The sequence below is a fragment of the Jatropha curcas genome, chromosome 3 (assembly GCF_041381405.1).
Source record: "Jatropha curcas cultivar XTBG-Jc1 chromosome 3, XTBG_Jcur_1.0, whole genome shotgun sequence".
NCBI classification, from domain to species: domain Eukaryota; kingdom Viridiplantae; phylum Streptophyta; class Magnoliopsida; order Malpighiales; family Euphorbiaceae; genus Jatropha; species Jatropha curcas.
In genome coordinates, this window is record NC_143153.1 from 535,327 (window position 1) to 550,840 (window position 15,514).

The 15,514-nt window shown below is 29.6% G+C and overlaps 2 protein-coding genes across 2 annotated transcripts; both read left to right on the forward strand.

Annotated features, from left to right (window-relative positions):
* Nucleotides 1–5,129: 5,129 nt before the first annotated feature.
* On the forward strand, nt 5,130–7,337 carry LOC105644839 (uncharacterized). The gene is made up of 2 exons (XM_012230329.4): nt 5,130–5,823; nt 7,052–7,337. Exons 1-2 carry the CDS (start codon nt 5,342–5,344, stop codon nt 7,230–7,232), a joined length of 663 nt encoding a protein of 220 aa, XP_012085719.1. The 5' UTR covers nt 5,130–5,341; the 3' UTR covers nt 7,233–7,337.
* A 2,437-nt stretch (nt 7,338–9,774) lies between these two features.
* On the forward strand, nt 9,775–15,484 carry LOC105644838 (hypothetical protein). The gene is made up of 14 exons (XM_012230328.4): nt 9,775–10,073; nt 10,704–10,777; nt 11,184–11,261; nt 11,684–11,759; nt 12,046–12,110; nt 12,889–12,990; nt 13,314–13,403; nt 13,494–13,568; nt 13,673–13,705; nt 13,789–13,869; nt 14,149–14,187; nt 14,541–14,603; nt 14,874–14,918; nt 15,005–15,484. The coding sequence occupies exons 1-14, from the start codon at nt 10,031–10,033 to the stop codon at nt 15,176–15,178; spliced, it is 1,038 nt and encodes a 345-aa protein (XP_012085718.1). The 5' UTR covers nt 9,775–10,030; the 3' UTR covers nt 15,179–15,484.
* Nucleotides 15,485–15,514: the final 30 nt, after the last annotated feature.

Below are 15,514 nucleotides of genomic sequence, written 5' to 3' on the forward strand. Positions count from 1 at the left end.
GATATTCAGAAAGCACGTTTGCATATATAATTAAGCTCACTATTTATAATAGTTGTGTTTTCTTTTTCAGAATTTTAAATTTGTAATTTTGAAATAAAAAATGCATTCCAATTTTTTTCTTTCTCCAATAAACACTCTTCACCCTTTTTTTTTTATTAAAAAAAGAAGAATTTTTATAATTTCTTTGTAGCCATTCTTCAGGACCAAAATACTGGACAGGCAGTGGCTGCTTGTGTTCTGAGATCTTGCATGCATAAAATTGGAACGAACCCATCTGCCTTTCTTTAGATGCCTTTTTTTACTTTTTCCATTTTTACAGTTGAAAACTTAAAAGGCATGGCTGCTGTTTTGTCTAGGTTGAATAATTGCATGCCTATTCATTTTCAATGATGAATCAGTAGTTTGACTCGAACCAAAAATATAAAAGAGAATTTAAATACCTTAGGAACATCAAAATATGGTGATGAAGGGTGAAATAAAATGATAAGTGTCTCTTCTTCTTCGATCACGCTTCTAATTCGAGCATTGATAATAAGTATGAAGCATCTTTCAAACTCGATAGAGAGGATTTTATTTCTTTTATAAATTTATTCAACGCAAATACAAATTAGTCGGATCAGTGAATGGTTTCAAAAAATATATACATATAGTGATGAGATTGCTATCAGATTTATAATATTTCTAGAGAAAAGAAAAGAAAAGGTTAGGAATTAGGATCGTGCATTAATCATAATGACAATCTTTTATTTGACAGTTTCATAAATTTATTCAATGCAAATACAAATTAGTCAGACCAATGGATGGTTTTAAAAAATATATACATATAGTGATGAGATTGCGATCAGATTCATAATATTTCTAGAGAAAAGCAAAGAAAAGGTTAGGAATTAGGATCCTGTATTAATCATGATGACAATCTTTTATTTGACAGGTGCCCTTAGTCAAGATCTAAAATTTCTAAATCCAATACCTGTACATATGCCTAAAACGTTGACCACTTGTCAAATATTAAATATAAATCTATTTCCCATAAATTTCTAATTTTATATGGCATGTAATGATTTAATAAAATCCATACGCATATGCTTATGTAAGTATAAATAAATAAATTTTTGACCATTAAATTAGCATTTTTATCAAATTGACAACCAAAATTACGTGTTATTGTCCTCGTAGAATCATTACTCAAAATCTAATGATTTTGATTTTAGTGAAATTTATATTTTTAAATTTGAAAAAATGTAATAATTGTGGAGAATTTAAATCTTGGACTCCTCTTTTGGTCCTCGAAGTAACCTAATAATATTATTCCATTCAAATGCTCTTGGAAAATGACTTGCAGAATTGCACAAAACTTTTCCTTATCAAAGGGAACAAAGATGGGCTTGTACACACTTGTCCTCATTGTTTGAGAAGCAACATGTACGCATGTATATATATATATGCACATTTTCAATCCTAGCCACATAATATGCAAACCATCAAGCATGCTTCTCTAATTAAAAACATCATAGCTAAACCTAACTTTCAAAATTCTATAGTAAAAAATATTGGTTTAACGGTTTACATAATTTGAGTATTCTTTTCTTGCTCTAGGAACAAATAAAGAGACAGCCCGTATAAATTTTATGTGGAGGAATGTGAAATCGTAATATTATAGATCCCTCAATTCTCTCGGATGCACTTAGTTAGTGTGGTACCTTTTGCGGACTTTTTTTATTGATGATCAAATATACAAGGTGTGTACAATTTCCTGAGTTAGTCAAAGAAAAATAATTCAAACAATAACTAAGCAATTTTGATCTTAACATGAATAGTTTTCTTATAATTAAATTTAAATAGTAAAATCGATATAACTTGTTGAAAATATGATCTGTAATATTACCTTATCGCTAAATAAAAAAATGATTAACAAAGACTATTCGAATAAATATTTACTAGTTAGCTTGTGTTGTGATGAATTGAGAAGTCGATAAGAAATATATCTAATCTCTTTCCTTTTCACTTGGTAGCATAATAGTTTACCAGAACATGATCGTCTCAACTATATGCAATGGTAGGTAAATATGGAAAAATAGGATAGCAAACCCTAAAGCTAACCTTAGGATTATGAATCAACTTATTTGTGTCTTGAGAAAATTGTCACGTTAGAAAAGTCCCGTATAATAGATGTTACAGTACTCAAGCTGGATACAATCGGATCAATCTAGTGAACTTTCACAGACCAAAAAAGAAAAGCAAATTTTTGGAGAACCCCATATATAACTTACAAGCCGGTTGTTGATCATTTAATATGTGACCACTATTATATTTACCGGAAACTTTTAATACTACCTTAAGTTTTCGTTTGTTTCCGTAATATAACTTGCAGAAAAATAAGTTGCTGAAAAATATTTTCATAGAAAACATTTTCCTTGAAAAATATTTTTCAAATGACTTATTTTCCGTTGTTTGATTGTAATATTGAAAATTAGTTAAAAATATTAAAGTTTTTATCTCATAAGACCATGAAAAATATTCATAATAATAGAAATTTTATAATTTAAAAATTTTATTGTTAAATATGAAAAAAATGCAAAAAATATATATATATAAATCATGAAAACCACCGATTGCTAGTGGTGGTGGTCGGTGGTAAGTGGCGACTGATGGTAATGATTATAATGATTAATAAATTAAAAAAATATAGATTTATAAGGTTTGTCAATGTTAGGAAAATGCTTTACTCTCTCAAGAATGTGAAGTTATTTTCTTTAAAAAACAACTTAATTTTCCTTTACTAGGAAAATATTTTCTGTTGACTTATTTTCTTAAACGCCTCAAACAACAGAAAATTATGAAAAATATTTTCTTGCAAGTTATTTTACGGAAACAAATGGAGCCTAGAATTTTAAAATAAAATTTCGCCTAATTCAATTTCAAACCTTTCACACAAATACAATGGTTTAAGTTGAGATCAAAAATTAAAATAACATCAATAAAAAAATTTCCATTTGTTATTAATCTGAATTCAATTTCACCATATAGAAGTGCAAACTCTTCAAATCGATAATATAAGTGATAAGTTAAAAAAAATTTATTACAATAATTAAGCATTTCACATAAAGGAAAAGAAAAAGAAAAAGAGGAATTGAAACTCTAACTTTCAATTTTAAAATAAAATGTATAGGTAACGTTCATTTTCAACGCTCGTTCGTATATACTAATTTTTTTAAACGTGTATTGCACGTTACATCTATATATAAAATTAATCAAAAATGAAAGCGAAAAATTATTATAATAATTGAGCATTTCATATAAGAAAAAAAAAAAAAGAGTATTCGAACCTTAATATTTAATTTGAAATATAAAATAAGCAGATAGACATAAAATAATTTTAAAAAGAAACAATATATTTTTACTCATCTATAGGTAGAATGAGAAGTTAGGCAACTTTTGGAAGGAAAAGATGTTAGTACTAGCCTAACTGGGGGCATAAAATTTGGTGTGCTGAAGGGAAAGGAGAGGCTGCTAATGCCAATATTTCAATTCAAACCAAAAGGAGTCACGTTCAAACCCACGTGCTTGTTCCCAAAATCTATTTGTATTTTCCTTAGTAAAACGACTATGACCAATACTTTATTTTAAATTTAAAAAAAAAAAAAAACAAAGAAACGTCTCTTTTGGATTGGAATACACTATAAACTATTCATATCTAATCTTTGTTTATCTCTTCGTTGAATTTGGACCAACTCTTTCTCTCTCTCTCTCTCTCTCTTAACATAAATAGTTCCTATTCCAAAAAAAAAACAAACATATATAGTCAAAGAGGAAGGACTAATCATGCTTGTAGGAAAAAGAAAAAAAAATATACTTTCCAAATCCATTGAATCCCGTTCATCTTGGGGCAAAATTTGTTCAAACCTTTTCAATTTATTTATAAAAATTAATATATATCTACTTTACTTAGTACGTAAGAGAAGCTCAAACTAAAATTCAAAAAAGCAAATTATTATGTTTTAAAAAAATAATAATAGTAATACTATAATATGGTGGATTGCTTGTTTCAACTTAGTAGTGAGGTTTCTAGAAAATAATGAAATAAATAATCGATTATATATATAAATTATTAATTAAAATTGAAAAATATCCAAGTATAATCAATCAATAGATGAATAGAGAAGGTGGATTGTATTTTTAGATAAATTTTACTTGTAAAATTAGTGTTTAAATTATGTTTAATTAAATAAAAAGTAAATTCATTTCATAATTTATTAAGGGAATTTTTACACATAATAAACCGACAAAATAATTAATATATTGATTTTCCATCACATATATATAATATGATAATTTTCCTCGTGAGTGAACAAATCATTTTGACGGAAAATGCATTTATAATATTTATATATGGAGTGAATCTTATGCCACGTAAATAATATTTGTTTAAATATATTAAATTTGCAATCATCTTTTAATTATTTATTTTTATATCTTTGTATAGTTTTCATTCAATTTTATCTATCTTGCTTAAAGTTATTGAAGAACAAAACGGAAAACGGATGCAAAGAAATATAAAACACCAAATAATATTTTGGAAAGCATGCTTTCTTACCAATAATGCAAGAAAGATCACCATCATAAGATAAAACAAATTGTCCTCCACACCCTACATGTTCAAGATGAAAGTAATATTTGTGAAAAAATTCTTTATTTTAGGTTTCAAATGGTAAATTTTATCTTCAACTGCATTTATTTAATCGCCAGTTAAATTTTTCAATCTAATCTTAAATGTAATGTTATATTTTTGAATTATATATAGTTTATGTTTTCATTTTTATAAAAATTGAGATATTCTTTGGTAGATTTTATATATTCCTAGTGCCAACGTGCCATTAATTTTGTATGCAAAATTCAAAGAGTAGTACATGTGTACGAAATCAAAGCTCGGTCAAAACCAACCCAAAAATATTTAAAATATGTATAATATTTAATTAATTGTTAAAAAAAGATGGCAGTACAATTTTCTTTCTGATCTTAAATCTTAATCATGGAGCCTACTGTAATATATTCATTTAATACTCTAATCCTCTCTCTCTCTCTCCCTCTCTATATATATATATAGTTTTTCCTTTCTTAATATATACAGATTTTTACGTGCCGTTTACGGCACCTAACATACGACAAAAGAAGCAGGAGGCTAAGGTAGCCAGCCACCATATCCACCGCCGCCACTCAAAACTCTCTCTCTCTCTCTCTTTATATGTTTCTTGCTCTCTCTTTTATCACTATACCTCTTTTTCTTGAAAATCTTTGAATCTCTCTATCTAAATATACAAGAAGTTCCATTTCTTGATTTTCCATGGAGAACTACACTTCTTTTTTTCAGCTTTCATCTTCACCACCGCATGCCGCGGCCAGTTCTTCTTCCATGTCTTTAAACATGGGAAGTAGTAATAATTCTAGTTATGGTTTCACTGACTATTTCCAAGTAAATAGTAAAGAAAATGGGTTATTGGGATTGATGCAAGAAGTGGAAGCTGTTGATCGTCCTTTGATGTTAGGTGGCAGCGGAGGCGGCCACGGTGGCGGTTTAAATGGTAATCATAGTAGTATATCTTCTGAACATGAGAATAATAAGAGTAAAAGGTTTGGTTCAGGGAGTGAAAATGAAGAGAAATTATTAGGGATAGGGAAAAAGATTAGTAGTAACAGCAAAGGAGAAAAGAAAATAAAAAAGCCTAGATATGCTTTTCAAACAAGGAGCCAAGTTGATATTCTTGATGATGGTTATAGATGGAGAAAATATGGCCAAAAAGCTGTGAAGAACAATAAATTTCCCAGGTTAGTAATTAATTTCTAATTATTATTAATTGAGCTTAATTTTTTTTTTCTTATTTTTACTGCAATTTATTCTCATGATATAAGAAAAATTATTGTTTCGAAATTTACATTCTTTAAGGGAACAAAAATATATATAACCAATTATATATCTTTATGCAAATTCGACTTCAATCCATCAAAACTTTTTATACCTACACTAATGAAATATATATTTTCTTTTCTCATATATTCGTGTATGTGGAATTCACATATTTATGAAATATACAACTATTTTTACAAAGTATTTAGTTTATATTGAAAATTCAAATTAATTTTTTTATCGAAAATTTATGTAATTCGAAGTATACACATTCTATCATATATATCTCTTGTCATTTCATGCTATTTGATCATATAATCAAATTAAGACTTGAGAATTTTCTGTTTCCATTTTGCAAAGAATATAATAATACGTATAATAATACGTACGTATATAAATACACATCTTAATGCAACAATAAACTTGTTTCATTAAGTGAATTATACAGGACAAGGGTTCAAATACTTATCATAGAGATTTGTCATTTTGACTTGCTATACCCAAATTAACATTTTGAATCATCATCACAACTTTTATAAAGTGACAAACACAATAGAATTGTATAACTTTTTTCTTATGCATATTTTGGTTTCTATTGTTTTCAAATTAACAATTTTAGAATTGTATGAAATAAAACCAACCAATTGTAAAACAATATTCAGGAATGTATATCTCAATATATATAGTCTGCCTATAATATCTACTATTTAATTATGAATAATAGAATAATTTAATTATCCTCGCAAAAAAAAAAAATTATAGAATTGCGAGAGTTTTTTTTTTTTTTTTTTTTCATGCTAGATATTGTTTGCACTCCCACATTGTAATAAGCATCAATAAAAATCTATAATTGGAATTATTTACATTGAACATCTAATTAAATTATATTAAGCATCAATAAAAATCTATGATTGGAATTATTTCAATCACCAATTAGTCATCACTAAACATGCGTAATTAATTAGTAATCAATATCTAAAGTTGAATTTTATAGATATGCACATGTGTATGATGTAGTAAGCTCCTTAAGGTCCATGAACTAGGGACCCATTAATTGGAAGATTTTGCAAAAAAATAATTATTTTCTATCTAAACCCTAATATATCTTCTAGATTATTTACATTTTTTTGTTTTTTTAACTTTGTACAGAAGCTACTATAGGTGTACTCACCAAGGGTGCAATGTGAAAAAGCAAGTTCAAAGATTGACAAGAGATGAAGGAATTGTTATAACAACATATGAAGGAATGCATTCCCATCCAATTGAAAAATCTACTGATAATTTTGAGCATATTTTGACCCAAATGCAAATCTACACTAATTCCTTTTAATTGAAACAAGTCAATGTATTTCTTGTATATTATTTATTTTTTTATGCACTTCCTAGATAAAAAAAAAAAAATCTCAATAATAATGTAATACTTGTTTTATTGTAATTTTCCTTAATTTCTTGCTAGGTGAAAAAATTGGTATAGAATATTTTTTATTGTCTAAGTTTCTAGCATTATCAATTACAAAGGAGTGACGAACATAATAACTATAGTTGATCAGTTAAATAGTAAAATATCATTCTCTTATGCCCCGTTTGTTTCCATAAAATAACTTACTGAAAAATATTTTGCATGAAAAACATTTTCCTTAAATAATATTTTCTAAATGATTTATTTTCCGTTGTTTGGTTGTGACATTGAAAATTAGTTGAAAATATTATACTTTTTATCTGATAATACCATAAAAAATATTAATAATAATAGAAATTTTAAAATTTTGCTATTAAATACGAGAAGAATGCAAATATATATATATATATATATATATATTATAAAAGTTGGCGGTGGCCCGTGGTGGTGGCTGTCCGTGGCCAGTGGTAAATGATGACTAGTGGTAGTGACTATGATAATTAATAAATTAAAAAAATATGAATTTATAAGATCTGTCGATATTGAGAAAATATTTTACTCTCTTAAAAATGAGAAGTTGTTTTCCTTAAAAAATGACTTAATTTTTTTTTTATTAGGAAAATTTTTTCCGTTGACTTATTTTCTAAAATGTCGCAAACAACAAAAAATTATGAAAAATATTTTTCTATGAGTTATTTTACGGAAAAAGCCTTATTCGTCTAAAAAAATAGCCTCTTCTTATTATTATAATTTTTTTAAGTTTTTCCCCCTTTCTATATTTCACCTCGTCCAAGTACAAAATAAAGGGACCAACTCCCATGCTATAAATGGGTCATGTCCAGACTTTAAAAGAAAATTTTAGCCCAATGAGTAATGAATTGGGTTATTTTCGATTCTAGCCCATTTCGTATTAGCTTAGTTCCAAAAACATTCTGAATACTTTTTTTTTTTTTTTATATAAATCATAAATTCTTAAAACGATCAAGAATTCCTTCTCAAAAAAAAAAAAAAAAAAAAAAAAAATCAAGAATCAAAACATGATAATTGTTAAGAATTTTAATTTTTTAAAAGGAAAGAAAACTATAAAAACTTTTAAATTCCATAAAATTTTGTAAAATACACTTAAAAATCTAAAATTTTGTGTTCGGTGTATATATATATATATTTTTTATTTATTTATTTATTCATTTTGAATGCAAAATTTAATCTTTTTCAATTGACTTTTACTTCCATTTAACTGTTAATCATATATCTCACGATTCAAAAAATATATATTTTTTTAATTGATGTAGCTAAATTCAAATGATATCATAATTAAATCTTCGTTTAGTGTATTTAAATTTATTTATTTGGATAAAAAATGCACAAATGTCTAAATTAATTAATAGGTTTACATTTTTTTTTTCTTTTGAGAGTATCTAATTCTCAATGTTGAATGCTAGATAATAAATAAGTAAATACAACTTTTTTTAAATTGAAAAGGACTTGAAAGAAAGAAGAGAAATGTTGCATGATGGAATATCCGACGAATGCTGCTAATTTTGTGACCGCATAACGCAATTGATCCATCGCTACAAAACGTGTCACTATTGTGCCCGCAAGGCATATTCTACTCCATTTATTTTTTTATTTGCACTCTTCCCTCCACCTAGACTGGTATTCAGATAATATTTTTTTAAATAATGGTAACACTCTAATAATAATATATTTTTATTAAGCGTTATTAAATTTGATTCATGACATTTATCCGGTTAAAGAATTCGAGTAATTATTAAATTTCTGATTCATCGATTTTCTGGATTGATCCATAAAATCGGACTGAGTTTAAAATACATCTTAAATAAATACATCTTATTTCATTATGAGAAATGGAAATTTTAATTTGATGAATTCTAAATAAGCTCATTACTATAATTGTTATTGAAAGACATCAATTAATAAGTTTAATGTACATCATTTTAACGGTCTTTTTTTAACAATAACTATAAAAATTATCTCCAATTGAAATCTTAGTCATTATACACATTATATTCAATTTTATGACATATAAAAAAAAATCCCCATGTAGTGATGTAATTAATAAAAAAAAAAAGTTATGGAATTGAAGTTTGGTATTTATATGTAAATTTATAATTGAGTTAAAATATATTTCAATTCGAGAGATTTGAAATTATAAAATTCAATTCTGATTCGATTTGCTTATAGTTTATAATAAAAAAGAATTTGTAATTTGTTTATAAATTTAAATTTGAGTTCAAGATTAATTTATTAAATTAATTGAATTATTATTTTTTTAAAATTAAGTCTCAATCAACTAGCTAGAAAAAATATTTAATGTTTTCTAATCACACTCTAACTGTAATTTCTGAATATTGGTTGGAAATAATAGTCAAAGGGTATTTCCGAGAATTAAACCACGGTAAAATCGTGAATAAAAGCGAAATATGAGGTCCAATAGCCAACCTAACCAGCAAATAGGTTTATTGCGTTCGTAACAAGTAGGACCTCGCTCTGTACTGGATTTCCAGTTCCTTCACTGGAAGGAGACAAAAACCCGATACAAAACCCTCACAGACACAGAGAGGTGCAGAGAAATAAAAACCTTTCTTGTTCGCCAATTATACAATTAGAGACTAAGTTGATGGCATTTATCAGCGAACTGGATTATTTTTAAAGATTATAGATTATAATCTATATAGTGTGTATCTATTGGTTGAGGATCACCGTCCATGGCTCTCCCTCTCGGCAAGATAACCATCATTGTTGGTGCAGGTCCGTGCAATTTGTCCCATCTCCAGTTTTCCCTCTTTCGATTTTTTGTTTTAATTTCGGGTTGGTATGATCATAAATTGGTTCCAAATTGATTTGATTTATTATTTTGGTGTTTGCCGTAGAGTGTAAGAGTGGTTAAGTCTTCTGAAAACCCTACGCTTAATTCGATCTATTGGTGTGACCTTTTTAGTATTCAAGGTTAATTAATGGTTGTATTAGCTGGCAATGCCTCTGAATTTATTTATTTATTTTTTTTGAACTATTCAATATGTGGTTATTGCCAATGAAAAACATGGAGTACAAAAGTTGGGAAGTTGCATAATATTATTGCACATTGGGATAGATAAAAGAAAAGAAATTGATAGGGTACTTAGCTTTCTGAGCAAAGGGCCATTTTGGGTTTTTTGTCTCTGTAATTCTCTTTTCCCATTCCATTCTCATGGCACTCAGTCATCAGTGTTATTGTTTGTATCGAATTGTGGAACTAAATGCCTAATTGCAATGCTAACCATGACAAAACTAAAGTTTGTACTATTTTGTAACTTCAAATGCTTATAATGATTCTTCATTTCTGTATCAAATTTATTTTCTTTGCTAGTGTTGCTGAATTAGTTATCTTATGCCTTTTAGGTCTTATCGGCTCAGTCCTAGCAAAAGAAGGGCGCTTTTCTAATGTTTCTGACCTGGTTTCGGGTGCATTCAAGGTACTTGTAGGATTAATTATTATGAGAACTTCGGAATGTATGAAATCTAATTATACTTTTTTTATTAAAAAAAAAAGAAACTTTTAGACTGGTCCTTAGACCATACTGCCATTGGCTGTCATCATTCACCATTGCTTTGTGATTTTCTCTTTCATTGGACTATTAGTTAAAATGGAAATTTTATGGGTCCAAACACACTCATGGCTTTTTCATTGAAAGAACATTGATTTTTTCCTGTATACTTGAAACAATATAAAGTTATTTGCTGATTATTTAATAGAACTGAACAATGCAAAAGTGCTCATTTTCTCAAACAATGTTTTCCAATAATTGGTTATTTGGTGCATAATAGACAGAGCTTTACTCTATTCAAGGCCAATTACTAATGATTTGTCTTCTACTGCAGATTGCTTATAAGCAAATTAGGCGAGATGATTCTACTTCATCAGTTAGCAAGCCACATAATGACTTGTTGATGGCTCAGGTTTGCATGCATACTTTTTTATCATAGATTTTCATTTTCTATACGATTAGAGTTAGGCGTGGTAGGTAAGGAACTTACATAATAATTTTGCAACTCTAAGAGGATGCATAGAGAGATGCAGTTCCAGAAATGGGCTTGGCACACACAAGAAAGGGGAGATATTTTGGGTTGGAGAGTGGGGAGGGGTTGTAAGGCAATTGGTTTGAACCCGCGCATGGAGGGAGCCAATTTCTACTTTATCTTAATTTTTGATCGAAATAGAGCAGAATTTGATTAAGTTTGATAGACAGAGTCTAATTTGCTTCAGTTCTCATTTTTTCTCAAATATGTGTATCATTTTTTACAATAAGGTCACTGTGTGCTCAGTTTTAGAAATTTCTGCTAGAAATTTTGAACATATATCCTTTTTTTGACTTTTATAGGTTAACAGTCTTCGCCAAGAGCTGCAGATGTTAGCATCAAGCAGACCACTTACAATTGTTACTGGAAGTGGGACAGGTTTGGATTTTTGCTCCTTCTCCTATGTATGAAGGGAGAGTGTTATTTATAGTAATACTTTGAGAAATTACAAAACCATGTTTAGACAAGGCTAGTGATTTACATTAATGAAGGTTGCTTTTCGCAATGAAGGAAGCTCCCTACCTGTCCCTTTCTTACTCCTGTTATTGGATCCATTCTCTGAAAGCAGCAACACATCTCCAATTATTTGTCCTTATCGAAGTTCTTATAATATGTTGGACTTTTGACTTTGCTGAGCGTTCTTAGATGTTTTTATAATGTGCAGGTGGCAATAAATATGGCATAATTGTTGTTGTGGTTGTAGCTGGATATGGCTATGTTTGGTGGAAGGTATATTCCTGTTTCTAATAGGTTTTTGGAATAATTGACGAGACGTGCATACATGAATAATTCATACAATCCAAGGCCTCCATTCCCAACTGCATTTACAGCAGAACTCTATTCAACTCTAATCTTGGGCTACATGGTTCTTGTTTCCTACATTTTGTCCTTGCTAGGGCATCTAGTTTAAACCTATTTGATTGTGTCTGTCTATAAATTTAGCTAGGTATGGCTATAGGGCATAGCATACGCCGGCAAATAAAATAACAACATCCAGTTGCTTTTTTGATCTGCTCTTTCTGCTAAAGCTTATGGGAAGCTGATTTCTTACAGTTTGATTGATTTTCTTTCTTTTTGTGCAGCATCATGTAGAGTGCATTTTTTTTGTGGCACAATTATAATGTCAAAAGATTTTAGTTTTTGTTGCTCATTAAACCCTAGATATTTTAAATTTGAATATGGGTATGTGTTTGGGAACTCATCTGTCATCCAACACTTACATATTTCTAGACATTCAATTTGAACTTATACATCTCAAAACATCCTCACCTGACATTGGCACTTCAGCGTAAATTGCATCGTTGAAGTACATACTGAGGGTCTTGAGTGCTGTATAAGCAAATTCAATTGAATTTGATGCTTGTTCAATGGAACTCTAATTTTATTTAAATATGTTATGTACTGTGTATAAAATGTAGATGATTCATGACTGAATTCCTTTGTGGTGTTTCTAATGCATAATGTTCTTCAATGTTGGCTGATGCTGAGAATTGTTTTATACTTTCAGGGCTGGAAACTTCCAGACATGATGTTTGCAACAAGACGAAGTTTATCTGATGCTTGTGCTTCTGTAGCCCAACAACTTGAAAATGTTTATGCATCAATCAGGGTATGAGATTATAAGTTAAATTTTTTTTTCCTCTTTATATTAAAGGAAGAACTCCCTCTTGTATCATGTCTTGCCACATCAGCACACCAACATCATTTTATCTTTTTTCCTGATTTCCCTCTGACTTGTCTTTGTGGATTCCTCTGTATTATGATTGTTTTTCTTCTTCTTCTTTTTTCACTAATATGTTTAATTTTGCTTACAATCATTTATCTGAGATTACTAATTTTATAAATATCTACCGATGAAATGTTCGTTTAACTTGGTTGCTTCTGAAGTTTAAAGTATAGAGCTTTCTTCTTATCTTAACTCTTTTCTAATAGAGTACCAGGAGGCAATTATCTTCAAATATTGATCGTGTAGATACTAATTTAAATGAAGTTGCTGCTCTCACTGCTGATACACATGAGAAGGTGTGTCCAAACTTGATATTGTCTGCAAAAGATATTTTAATTTATATGATAAAGTGCTCTGACTCACACAGAATATTTCAACCTATTTAGGTTGTGGGACTGTTGGGAAATTCAGAAATGATAGATGATAAGGTTAAGAATGTTCGTGATGCTGTTGAAACACTGGTAAAAAAATCTTTAAGATGAGTTTTCTCCATCCAATTGAACTACTTTTCAGATTCGAATTGAGGACTTGAATTTGTTTCTTCTTTTTTTCCTTAATGTTGCAGGGAGAAAAAATCAAAACAATTGAAGACAAGCAGGTAATTGTCATTATTGTTATCAATAGCATCATGTACAGTCTTGTTAGGAATAAGTTGCTCATTGATTTGGATTCTCTGTTTAGATGACGACACTAAGTGGAGTAAAGAGGTTGGTTGATGTTGCAATCAATTTGCAAAATTTGTCACTCGAAGAGAACACTCAGGCATGTATCCAGGATTTTTTTTTTCTTGAATGATACATACTCTCTATATCTACAGTGAGACAGATTTGATTTTTCAGATCATTAGTTTCATATTTTGTGTTTGTTGTGAGACTGAATTTTTGGTGAATCAATCCCTTTTATTGGTTTGTATGGCACCAAGGAAATTCAAACGTGTGTTGATTTCTTTTCTAATCTTGGTTGTAGATCTGTATGCATAGTTTTTGTTTGCTTTTATCCCATGAGTTCATGCTATTAATTATGTTTCCCCAAATTCTGTAGGCTTCATCATCCAGTTCTCGAATTGCATTCTCACCAAAGGTAGTATTTTCCTTCCACATTATGACTTGTATACTGTTCTACATGTATGATAGAAGTTCAGCTAGTTGGAGGCATGTGATATTTATATTTTCAGAACTAGGGAATGCCTTTTCTATTTTTATGTACCATGGTCATGAGATCTGTTCAAAACTGGAAAATTGTATGTGGAACTGAATCCATTTGCCATTTTCAAACTTTCCACTTGCCACTTGCCATGCCTAACCTGGTTGATCTATTCTGTTCTGCCGATTCATTGACTACAAGCTTAAAATGTCATCGACTTGCCTGCTGTGTTCTTGTTGGTGTTTGCTAATGACTAGTATTCTCACTGGTGTTTGTTTGTGCTTTTCCAGGAGGCTTTGCCTGCTCCATCCAGTGAACCAACTTCTCCATCTATTTCCAGTGGAGCAATTGAGGTTTGTTGACTTCTCAAAAATTTAGCCCTGTTCATTTACGTTGGCTTATATGCAAGACTTATTTTCCATGGGATTCACTTGGAGAAGATTGATACCGATTCTTTTGTTTGCTCCTCCCCTAATAGGATATATTAAAGTTAAAGAATAGTCTGCCGTGACTTTTGAGAACCCCTTTTGTAGATTGGAAGATTGCTACTTTATAAGAAATTCTTACTTGCTGTTTCAGAATTATAATAAACTCTTTTCCCTTCTTGCTTTGACATATCTCAGGTTCAGCAGTCATTCCAAAATGCTGCATTATCTACACCCCAGCAGGTTGAACTCGATTTTAATTGCACTTTACATCCTTATTATGCATACATATATCATCTTGACATCTCAATGACTAAAATTTGTTTCAGATGAGTAATGGGATTTCAAGAGTAGTTTCAGTTTCAAGCGCTTCTGGGCTTTCTGAGGGGATCCGTACTCTAAGTGAAACAAACAATGGCTCTTCAGGTTGGTTCAGATCATTTCTTCCAAGAACTTACAGTGCGACAAATGCTGTGTCTCGGCAAACAAGTAGCAGACAATGATCTTGATGAAATTTTGCTTTGAAGAACAATACTTTTATGCGGTAATTAGTTGTATAGTGGGAGGTCTTCCAAGGCTTGTTGTGACTGGCCTTGGTCTGTCCCCAGCTATATGGACATACCAGACTGGTACTAAATTTTGTAGAGATGTTTATGCTGGCTTTAAATTCTTTCTATGTATAGATTCAGTGGATATGGGAACTTAGAAGATGGAAGGGGTGAAACCCAGATGGATCTTTACTCTGTTATGCCGATTAGTTTGTCTACTGGGACTCTCCGACAACATAAACAAAAAATCATTGTTTCTCATGATTTTGCTCTGATATTGTTCCTATGTTT

Coding starts and splice junctions, on each gene's coding strand:
- LOC105644838 (XM_012230328.4), top strand. CDS start 10,031: ATGGCTCTCCCTCTCGGCAAGATAACCATCATTGTTGGTGCAG. Junction 11,262..11,683: donor ATGACTTGTTGATGGCTCAG/GTTTGCATGCAT, acceptor TGACTTTTATAG/GTTAACAGTCTTCGCCAAGA. Junction 13,404..13,493: donor CTGCTGATACACATGAGAAG/GTGTGTCCAAAC, acceptor CAACCTATTTAG/GTTGTGGGACTGTTGGGAAA.
- LOC105644839 (XM_012230329.4), top strand. CDS start 5,342: ATGGAGAACTACACTTCTTTTTTTCAGCTTTCATCTTCACCACCGCAT. Junction 5,824..7,051: donor AAGAACAATAAATTTCCCAG/GTTAGTAATTAA, acceptor AACTTTGTACAG/AAGCTACTATAGGTGTACTC.